Here is an 11,449-nt window from a genome sequence, read left to right on the forward strand (position 1 = left end):
CTTTTGTTGTGGTTTTGGCATGTGAATTTCTTTTGTTGTTTATGATTCTGATATGAGAATTAAGTTGAAGTATGCTTCTGTTTGTATTATCTGGGTGCCTTGACCCTTTCTTTATTGGTTATGTAAAGCTGGTTTGTACAGGGTTCAGGTTCTCTCAGGTTTATTTTGGAGGGAACTGATGGCTTCAGATCAGCTATTCAGGGATACCCACAGAAGCCTAATTCAGGTTTGACACAGTCAGGTACATTCAGGCTTCCTTCACCATGTGGAGGCAGGATCCAGGCCCTCTCAGGCAGTCCGAGCGTTGTCAATCCTATGCCAGAGGGAGGGCAGAGGGGGGCCAGAACTCTCTGGTGGTCTGCTGAGATCTCAGCAGCTACCCTGATGGATGTCCAAATCCACCCTCTCAGGCTGTCTGCTAGGATCTCAGCCTTAGCCTTCCAAAGCCAGATCTGCCCTGGGGCCTTGGAAGGGGCCTCACAAAATCCCAGGTAGGGGGATGTTATGGCTCAGTTTGGAGAAGCTCACCAGCACTTGGAGGCAGGATCTGGGGACTGTTAGGTAGTCCCCTGGATTTGCAGGCCCTCTGGTAGTTGGAGGCCAGAGGGAGGCCAGAACCCGGCACTCTGGAGGTCTGCTGATCTCTGAGCCCCTACCCAGATGGAGGTCCGAACCCACCCTCCCCTTTCCAACTCTTAAATGAATCAAAGCAATTTTCTTTTGAATATATAACTAGTAGTTTCACAATTTTCTAAAGTGAAAGCCAGGATCCTCTTTCCTCATTTGCCATTCTGTTTGGTGACTAGAGAGAAAATTGGAAATTGGTAAGCAGTTGCCTGGACTGCTTGCCGGCCCATTATGACTTTCCCTGGGTAGTCTGTCAGTTCATTTACTGCACTGGGCTGGAACGTGCTGGTTTTTATGTGGCAGAGGATGGAGAACACCATGGTTACTATAAGAGTTTCTTGTGGCTCCAGCAACGCGTGCTCCTAAATGGGGTGGCATAAAACAACACAGCTTTAATTTCTTAGAGTTTGGAAAATCAGAAGTCCAGTATCAGTTTCACTGGGCTGCAATAAAAGTGCTGGAAGTGCTGTGCTCCCTGGAGAACCTCTGGGGGAGTCTATTTCCCTGTCTTTCCCAGCTTCATTGCTGTAAACCTGTGTCCCATGACTGAGGACCTCTTCCTCCATCACCACATCCTGAAGCACAGTACCATGCTTCAGTGGGTCTGTTGCTGCCTTCTTCTGTGGCAAAATCTCCACCCCCTCCCCATTTTAAGGACACGTGGCATTTCACTGTAATCCAGGACAATTTCCCCACTTCAAGATCTTTAATCATGTCTGCAAAGGCTCTTTGGCACCACAGGTTTGGAGAAACAAAATATATATGTTGTTAAGTCTGTTATTAGTATACTGCAGGCACCAAGGACTTCTGTCCTTGTGAGATCCACGGTTATAAGCTGCTAGCGTGATTCTAAGACCTATAGAACTGTAAAATTTAGGTTTCTTATAAGCCCTCCTCCTCTTTTTGGAGGGGGCATGTTAATAGTTTAGAAACAAAATTGAAATATTTCAGGGGTGAAAAAAAGTGAATATCATAGCAAGTTCAGAGTACCATGGGCATCATAAGGTAGGTGTTAAGAGAGATGCTGTGGAGGAAAAAGCTTAATGATCTGCTACAAGGATTGACAGGACCCAGAAAAACTATTACTCAGAGTTGCATTTTATTATATATTAGCAGGATAGAGACAAATCAGCCAAGAGAAAAGGTGCAGGAGAAACCAGGAGCAAGACCCCAGGTAAGGTCTTCTGGTGGTCACACAGGCATGCATGCCCCATTCGTACAGCAGCGTGATATGATGGTACATGAAAAGTGTTGCCAACTAGTAGAGTGTACTCTTTTCCTACACAGTAGCAGTTAGGAGGTCATTAGTGATGTTTGAGAATGGAGCTTCAGAAAACAGTGATGTTATAGTACAATAAAGTTAGATGTCACAGTACAGTAAAGTCTTATTAGGCCTTAGTCTCATAGGCATGCACACCTGTGTGGCTGACTTCAAACTCAGAGCCAGAAGAGTCAGTGCAAATCCCTTTGTTGGCATATCATTTATTCAATCCTGGGCTTGTAGCCCAAACCCTCTGGCATATGAAACACATTTTTATCAGGCAGGCAGAGTATGCCAAGGACTTAGGTTTATCTCCCAGGCTAATCTTGGGAATGTGTAGAATTTATGCAACACAGACCTGCTAAGTTCTCTCCTTTCTTCATAGTAGCATTTCAGAGGTCATTGGTAAGGTTTGAGAACAGGGCTTTAGAAAGAAATGATGTTAGAAGTCATAGTGCAAGTAGTTATGGAGAAGCCAGTTAATAAGAAAATGACTGTAGATGGTAAGAATTATGTTTTATGAAGACTGGAAATGAAAGAGTAGAGAAAGATAGGTCTGAAGGTTGAAAAGTTAGTAGCATTGTGGTTTTTATTGGTTTGTGTGTGTGTGTATGTGTATTTTTATTTTTTATTGATTTTTTTTGTATTTCATACAGAACATCCCAAACGATCTTATTCATCTTTATACCCACATCTCAAATGGCACCCTCCCATAGCCTCCCACCCCTTCACTGGAGCCCATATACTCTGTCATCCCTGTTACTATCCACTGTGTTGTCAGCGCCCCCAGCCATTCCCCAGTGCTTGTCAGCTCTTCCTCATCTAACAGCAATCAGTTGCCAATGTTCCTTTAGTTAAGATTGGGGTCTGCTGTTCATTTTCCCAGTTCTATGCTGGGTTTCTGTCTGGAAGTCTCTTGGCCACCATGGCCAACAGCTCAAAGGAAGGTATCTCCTGTCTGGTGTTGTTTCTTATTATGTAGCCTTTAGCTATACACATGGACTCTTAAAGAATTATACTGATCACTTTAATCTTTGCTTATACTTTCATTTGGGTGTTTAAGACAGTACAGTTGGCCCAAATAAAACAATTTATTTTTACTCTTAAGGTCATTTGAGGATCTGTTCCTCAGGGGTCACATGGGCTTGGGAGGAGCCCCTGGTAGGACTTGCTGTGGAAGAAAGACACTTTTTTTCTTGGAGAGAAGAATGAAGAGGAGAGAGCAAGAAGGTAAAAGAAAGCGTATAAGTTGTCAATTGGTGGAGCCAGTTCCTAAGCAGCAGCAATTGCCTCTTCTGCTGGGTCAGGACAGTGCCCCCAAGTGCAGTTAGATGATACTGCTCACTGCACAGCACCCATCATGTCCACATTGCATGGTGTATAAGTTATTGCTGTGACCAACTACCTCACAAGAAGCAACTTAAGGGGAGATGGGTTCATTTTGGCTCATGGTGTCATGGTATGGTCCATCATGGGAAAAGCCTGGCTGGGGGGATGGCCCTTAGCTGTGGTGGCTGGAGCATGGGCTCTTGGCTCACATCTATGGGGATCAGAAAGCAGAGACTGCACAGAAGGTAGGGTCAAGCCATCAGCCCCAAGGCCCACCTCCCCCTCCCCCAGAGATCCATATCCTCCAGCAAGACCCCACCTCCCAAAAGTTTCACAACCTCCCCAAACAGCACCATCAACAGAGACTAAGTATTCAAAGAAATGAGCCTGGGGGAGGGGGGTATTTTAGGCCTAAACGGTAATATAGAAGGCAGTATGCAGGTTGGTATAGGTGGATATTTGTACACAATGGGTCTTTGTCACAGCTGAGGAACACTGAGCTTAAGAACCCTCCAGGCTTCAGATGATCAATAAGTTTTCCTTTATTTGAACATTATACACACAGTGTATACATGTATCAAAATATATTAAAGCTGGGTGTGGTGGCACATCCCTTTAATTCCAGCACTCAGGAGGCAGAGGCAGGTGATTTCTGTGTGTTCAAGGCCAGCCTGGTCTCCATAGCGAATCCAGGCCAGCTGTGGCTACAGGGAGACCCTGTCTCAAAAAGATAACAAAAAAGTCATTAAGTACCATATCCCAACACACACACGCACACACACACACACACACACACATGCACGCACGCATACACATGCTAATTATATAACTATATGTATGTGTGTCTCTAAGTAAAGACTTAGTAGGTATAGAAGAGATGTCTAGGAAGATAACTTTGAAGGAGTCTGCTCTTTATGTCATGTTCTGAAACCATGGATTGAACCATTGTGACCAATGTGTCTTACCCATTGTTTTCTCAAGCCCAGAGATCAGCATGGTGCTTGGGGTTTGACATGTGTTCACTGAATGTTTGTTGAATGACGAATGAATGACAATCTTTCAGAGTTGTGCCTCTTCATTGAGAAAGAAAGTAGATTTGCTAGATGATTTCAGGAGAGTTTATTTAGCTTAATGATCCTATGTTGTCTGCAGGTCTATAAAGGCTCAGTTCACATAGCAAAATATATGACTCTGATATGTAAGAAGCCTATTTGACAATACAATATATCTTTAAGAACATTAACTCAATGAAAGAAAGAAGAGATTTGGGGCTGGCAAGATGACTTTGTAGGTAGAAGCACTTGCACACAGGCCTGACAACCTAAGTTAGATCCCAGGGTGGCAGGAGAGAATCAATTCTCAAGAGTTGTTCTCTGACCTGTGCGCGCACGCACACACACACACACACTATAGAAAAAGTGAAAGAAGAAAGGTTTTGAAAACTGATGGATTTTAGAGGATCACATGTTGTTAAATTAGTAAAAAAAAAAAATTATATGAATATGCCTTTGGAATGGTTACTCCCTGTGTTTCTGGCTCATGTCCTAAAATAGTCGTTGCTTGCAGCTGGTACTGACATCCATTAAAGAAAAACTCGTAACAGATGCGCTTGGTCGTATATGAATCACTGTGTGACAGTGACTTTCACATGTCGTTGGAATCTGATAGCTAGGCAGCAATTTTAATGTTCTGTTAGGTTCTTTAAAAGGGGATATGTTCAGGTTTCAGTAGTTGAGGCTGTTAAGCAGCCACCCAGGTATGGAAACGAGAAGGATCTGACTGCTTACCTGGCGAAGAGGAACGAAACAAGGGCATATGGAAAGAAGTGGGTAGAGAGGCCAGCTTGCCTCACGGCCATTTGCACCTGGTTCTATCTCTGCTCTTCTTTCTGTGTGCTTCTGCCCCCTGCAGAATGTGTCAGCCTGACGTTTTATCAACTTTTTGAGAAGGGGTGAAGTGGAGCCCATCAGAGGGGTGAAGCCGAGCAAATCTGAAAGAAAGCAGAGTTTCAACTCCTCTCCTTCTCAGGAAGCCAGCGGGCTGTGAATGTCCGCTCATTTCAGTTCATCTTGCTGCCTTCCTGTTACACAGATGCTAATGTATTTGGAGTCCAAAGAGGGGCTAGACACTTTCAGCATCACACGAAGCCAGCAGTTTCTTAAAACCCTGTAGCCCCCTAGGGTTCCAGTGTGATTTACCATAAATAACACTTTGAGTCGACTTAGGACATAACCCATTTTCTGTACTGTACCTTTGAACACTTACAAGTTTATTAGTGATTTTCATAATTATCAGTGAGATGTGGTTGGACAAAAATTGTATGACAAAAGCCTACCTTTTTAGTAATTGAATAAAAGCGGGTGATGCAAAGATACTGATCTGGATGCTGGGGGGCACGTCCCTTACCCCTGCCCCACCATTTCGGTCAATTGCCCTAGGCTGCCCATCCCATCTGCCCTCTTCCAATGGATTCAATAAACAATTGTTGCTAAAAAAAAAGTAATGATTGTTCATTCCAAATAAGTTTGGGTGGTGCTGTTCACCAGCACATGAGGGTAGGTATTTATGACTGGAGAAGGTAATCTGTAAATCATGGCTTTCTTTGCATCCTATGTCTCTTCATAAAATAACTCAGTTTTCCCTAGAGAATGAAATTGACATTTGAAAGGGAGATTTTAACTGATTAGTATTCCATTGAGCTTGAATTATGTGTGGCTAATGATTATTTTTGGATGTCTTTCAGAGACAGATGGCACTGTATTTAGAATTCACACAAAAGCTGAAGGACTTGTGCATGAAGATGTACCAGTAGAGTTGGTTTTCCATTTACCAGTCCATTACCCTTCGTGTCTACCGGGCATCTCCGTTAACTCTGAACATCTGACCAGGGCCCAGTGTGTGGCAGTGAAGAAGAAGTTACTTGAACAAGCAGAGACGCTTTTGTCAGAACCCATGGTTCATGAGCTGGTCCTTTGGCTTCAGCAGAACCTCAGGCATGTCCTCAGCCAGCCAGAGACTGGCAGCAGCAGTGGGAAGTGTGCTTTTTCAGCAAGCACTGCTGTGGGTGATGGACTGTGGGTTACTCTTCTGCATTTAGACCACATGAGAGCAAGGACTAAATACGTCAGAACAGTGCAAAAGTGGGCTTCTGATTTAAGACTGACAGGAAGACTGATGTTCCTGGGTAAAATAATACTGATCTTACTACAGGGAGACAGAAGCAATATCAAGGTACCAGAAAATTGAATGTCAAATCTGAATCTGCCTGTTTTCTGCTAAAAATGGTGCATGTTTTAAGTGTGTATTATAACAGTGGGGTAGAGCGATCATTAAGATGTTTTCTCTATTACCATCTTAATAGTGCTTCAGTTTCATTGTAAAAAAATGTCTAGCTCCTGCTGGCTCATATTTTCTATTCCAGGCAGGACTCAGGAGGCAGAGGTAGGCAGAACTCTGTGAGATTGAGGCCAGCCTGGTCTACATAGGGAGTTCCAGGCCAGCTGGGGCTACAAGAAGACCTTGTCTTTTTTTTTTTTTAACTTAAAAAAAAATTTATTTATTATTTTTTTATGTGTATGTGCGTATTGCCTGCATGTAGGTAAATGCACCCGTGTTGTGAAATGCCTGAGGAGCCCAGAAGAGGCTGTCAGATCCCCTGGGACTGGAGTTACGGACAGTTGTGGGTGCTGGGATTTGAACCCGGGTCTTCTGCAAGAACAACCAGTGTTCTTAACCGCTGAGCCATCTCTCCAGCCCCGAGAGACCTTGTCTTAAAAAAAAAATTTTTTTCTAATTGCATCTATAAACTTGCAAAGTTCATGAATAAGATTATATTTTAAAAGTCATGCTCTATAGCCAGGTGTGGTGGTGCATGACTTTAGTCCCAGCACTCAAGAGGAAGAGGCAGGCAGATCTCTGTGAGATCAAGGCCAGCCTGGTCTATATAGTGAGTTCTAGACCAGCTAGGGCTACAGGGAGACCCTGTCTCAAAAAGAAAAAAAAAAAGTCATGCTATTTAGCCAGGCATGGTGGTGCACGACTTTAGCCTGAGCCCTTAGGAGGCAGAGGCAGGTGGATCTCTGAGATCAAGGCCAGCCTGGTCTACATAGCAAGTTCCAGGTCCGCTGGAGCTACAGGGAGACCCTGTCTCAAAAAGACCGAAAAAAAAAAAAAAAGAAAATGCTATTTAATGAATAATGAAAGTGACTTTTTGTTCGTTTTTTGAGGTAGGGTCTCACCATGTAACTCTGACTGGCCTGGAATTCATTATATAGACCAGGCTGGACTTGAACTCACAGAGATCCACCTGCCTCTGACACCCAAATTCTGGGATTAAAGGTGTGCTCTACTACACCTAGCCTGACAGCCCCCCCCAAAGCTTTGTGATTCCTGCTTGTTTTTGTAATTAATGGCGAACGTGAGCTGCATAAATACAGTGCAAACATTTGTGCATATTAAATATGTTCCATAGTTCAGCATAGCATGGTGTATATTTGTGAATAGTCTGCAAAATTTGCAACTTGCTGGCTTTAAAAATACATTCTGACACTTTAATTTTGTATCTGTAGTGCCTGGAAAGAGAGGCTTGTCCCTTGTGAGGGAGACTCAGTTAGGTAGATGGGATCGTTAGGACTGTCAGCCTGTCACCTCCTACTTAACTTCTTCTTCCCACCTGAATTGTCTCAGCAGGTGCCTTCCCAACCATCATCTTCAGACTTCCCAGGCTCTCCCCCTAAGCCCCTCGAGCCTGTTTTATGAGGAATCAGACAAGGAAAACTGCTTATTATATTTTGAATCTTAAAAGGGCTACAAATCATTTAATAAGTTTTATACTTTCAGATAGGATGGGTCAGAAATAATTACAGTAGACTTTATTTGAAACAGATTTAGCATGAACAGCCTATAATCTTAAAGACTGGCAGAATAGCAGCACAGCTCTTTTCAAGGTGGGTTCTTACCACAAAATGCATTTGGCACCTGCTTCATCATGTTCACACTGGGTTCTAGTGTGAAGGTAAAGCAGCGAATCAGATGTCATCTGTCCTGCACTGGTGCCTGGCCAAGCAACCACAGATTAAAACCATATTTTTATTGATTTGAGGATTTTATAAAATGTATTTTGATCATATTCAGACACTCCTCCCTTACCACCCCACCCCACTTCATGTCCTCTATCATTGTTGGGTGTTTTTTTTCTTAAGGCCTATCAAGTCTAATCTGTTTTCCAAGTGCTCTTGGTTGAGGGGGCTATCTCTTGGAGTCTGGTCTGCCTAACAGGTGACACACCAGTAAAGAAAACTGACGCTCCCTCTCCCAGCTGCTATCAATTGCAAATAGACACTCTGCTGGACCTGGGGCTTCTTGTTTACCTCCCCCATCCATGCTAGGTTTTTGTCTGGCTTGGGCAACCACAGATTTTAAGGCAATTTGTACATATCTAATAAACTTTGATTGTTTAGGGTAGCATAGGAACTGACAAAAAATGCACACAAGTTTCCTTGTTCATATTTACTCAAATGTTCAGATTTTTCTATAAGCCAGTTCAGGCATATTAGGATAAATGTAACACATTTATAGATGCTATTACTCATATCGAATCATGAATTAGCATGTATTTATTCATATGACTAGAACTCTAATAATTCAGAGATTACTTTTTTAAAGTTCTTTTTAAAAATAGCTTTCTCAAAAATAGCAGTTTATGTGGATTTCTCTGTTAAAAAACTTTTTGGTCTTTTTGAGACAAGGTCTCCTTGTAGCCACAGCTGGCCTTGAACTACTATGGAGACCAGGCTTGCTATGGATACCAGGCTGGCCTTGATCGCACAGAGATCTGTCTGCCTCTGCCTTCCAAGTGCTGGGACTAAAGGTGTGTGTCATCATGCCTGGCCTTTTTGTTTTTAATATTTTATGTGTGTGAGTGTTTTGTCTGTCTGTACGTAAGTGCACCTGTGTTGTGCAATGCCTGCAGAGGTCAGAACAGGGCGTTGGATTCCCCTGGAACTAGAGTTGTTAGCCACCATGTGGGTGCTGGGACTCGAACCCTGATCCTCTGCAAGAGCGATCAGTCTCCACTGAGCCATCTGTCCAGCCCTTCTATTAAAAGTTTATACAATTGTTTACTAGGATTGAGAAAGTGCAGGTGCATTTATAGATGCCTCCAGTTTGGACCTTGGGCTTGGCTGGGTTAGTAATCACAAGTTACCATTGTTGTGTTCCATCCTCTGCAGGCCAGGCATGCCTGTGAAGTGTTAAGCTACCCTTCATGCAGTTGTCTCAGATTCTCCAGGAGGTGCATCCTGTTATGCGTCCCCTTGTATGGAGCCAGTTAGCTGAAGCAGGAGGATTTAAACAACCAGCTAAATAACCAGCTTAAATAATAGAGGGTTTAAATAACTTAGGTAGCTGTCCAGTCCACAGTTAAACTTGACCACTTTGATTTTGTCACTCTTTACTCTTTACTCTAGCGTTCACCAGAACATTGATCTACCACCTATGCAGAAACACCATGCAACTGTCTTACTGCTCTGTTCAGAGAGTATTCTTTACACAGGAAAATAAAACTTGTACTGTTATGGTTCCTTTAAAACTAGGACTTTGTGATTCAGAGTAAGCTATGTCTGTAACATACTGATTTATCATTTAGGACTACCTGATTCTTCAGAAAACCTCCAAAGTAGATGTGGACTCAAGTGGAAAGAAATGCAAAGAGAGAATGATTAGTGTACTATTTGAAACAAAAGTACAGACGGAACACAAAAGGTATAATTTAGTCCTATTGCAGTTGGAAAAGCAACTCAATCGGTAATTATACTCTGACAAATCTAGGCATATTCATGAGTTTCTCTTGTGTAATACAGGTTTCTGGCTTTTGAAGTCAAAGAGTATTCGACGTTGGATGAGCTACAAAGGGAATTTGAAACTGCAGGACTTAAGAAGCTCTTCTCAGAACTCGTACTTGGGCTGCTAAAATGAGACGAGGGACAGGAACCGAGTGGGAAACAGCAAGGCTAGGTTGTTGCTTTTGCAGTATGTGTGGGGAGTGGCTGATTGAGTCACAGAGAGCACTTTAAAGTTTCTCTGCAGCAAAATCATACTCGTTCCAAGAACAAAAGTCGGTTCTGTTTTATGGACTAGTAAACATGAAAAGACCCCATATATTCTAATGTTTGCCAGAAAGACTAAGTTTAATAGAGGGAACATTATCTGGAAATAAAAAGTGATGGCGGTAAATGAGCTGTTGTTTTTATACAGACGATTTGTTTGGGAGTATGCAATTTTCAGGCTAATTTTCTTGTAATTAAATGATTTCTTAAAGCAATTTGTTTCCATGTTCACTTTTTTCATGTTTACGTTTTTGGCATTTAATCATGATTCCTCCCCATTCAACTTATTATGTCTAATGTTTTAAGTTGAATGTTAAGAAAAATATAACACTAATTTCTCTGTGCAGTTGCATAAATCATTGGATTAAATACAACACAAAAAGTTCTATAGGACATGGATATTTCTTTGGGATTCCAGATACATGGTGTTGCTGGGTATAAGACTAGATAGTAAATTTAAATTAAAATTCTTTTCTTAAAGTAATTTTAATTCTTTGTGAAAGTCGTACATGAGGATTGTCTGTGCATTATTCCCACCCCTCCCAGTGCCCCCCAAGTCCTCCCACTGTTCCCCCCAATTTCTAGTCCCTCTCAATTTCTTGTCCTCTTCTTTGATTATTATTGTTATATATACATACATATATTTATAAATATACACACATATACAATGCACTGAGTCCATTTAGTGATGCTTGTGTGTGCTTCTGTTTGAGACTGACTAGTTAGGATTAGATAACTTATCAGGGAGCTCGTCCCTAGAAAAAACTGATTCTCACTTGGCATCTGTTGATGGCCTGTAGCTCTTCATCTGGAGGTAGGACCCTGAGGAGGCCATCAGATCCTCTGGAACTGGAGTTACAGACAGTTGTTAGCTGCCACGTGGGTGTTGGGAATTGAACCCAGGTCCTCCACAAGAGCAGCTAGTGCTCTTAATCACTGGGCCATCTCTCTTGCCGCATAATCTTATTTTTTCAGTCTCTCACTGAATCTTGAGCTATATTTGGCTAGACTGTCTGACCAGCCAGCCCCTGGAAGCCACATGCCTCCTCTACCTTCAGTGCTGGGATTACAGGCGTGTGCCATTGGGCCTGCTTTTACACGAGTATTTGAGATCTGAATTCAGGAC

General features: G+C 42.6%; 1 protein-coding gene across 2 annotated transcripts in view; it reads left to right on the plus strand.

Annotated features, from left to right (window-relative positions):
* The window catches only part of Rwdd3 (RWD domain containing 3), a 22,189-nt gene extending 11,605 nt beyond the window's left edge, over positions 1 to 10,584 (plus strand). Inside the window, exons 2-4 of one of the 2 annotated variants that reach the window (XM_008833677.3) lie at positions 5,961 to 6,448; positions 9,864 to 9,979; positions 10,078 to 10,584. In XM_008833677.3, the coding sequence (XP_008831899.2) occupies positions 5,961 to 6,448; positions 9,864 to 9,979; positions 10,078 to 10,192 (719 nt within the window). In that variant the 3' untranslated portion in view covers positions 10,193 to 10,584. Of the gene's footprint in view, positions 1 to 5,960; positions 6,449 to 9,863; positions 9,980 to 10,077 lie in introns of those variants that run through there. The other variant, XM_029563831.1, reaches the window with a different exon arrangement.
* The last annotated feature ends 865 nt before the right edge of the window (positions 10,585 to 11,449 follow it).

This window comes from Nannospalax galili, unplaced genomic scaffold (assembly GCF_000622305.1).
Source record: "Nannospalax galili isolate Female #2095 unplaced genomic scaffold, S.galili_v1.0 scaffold255, whole genome shotgun sequence".
In the NCBI taxonomy this organism is placed as follows: Eukaryota; Metazoa; Chordata; class Mammalia; order Rodentia; family Spalacidae; genus Nannospalax; species Nannospalax galili.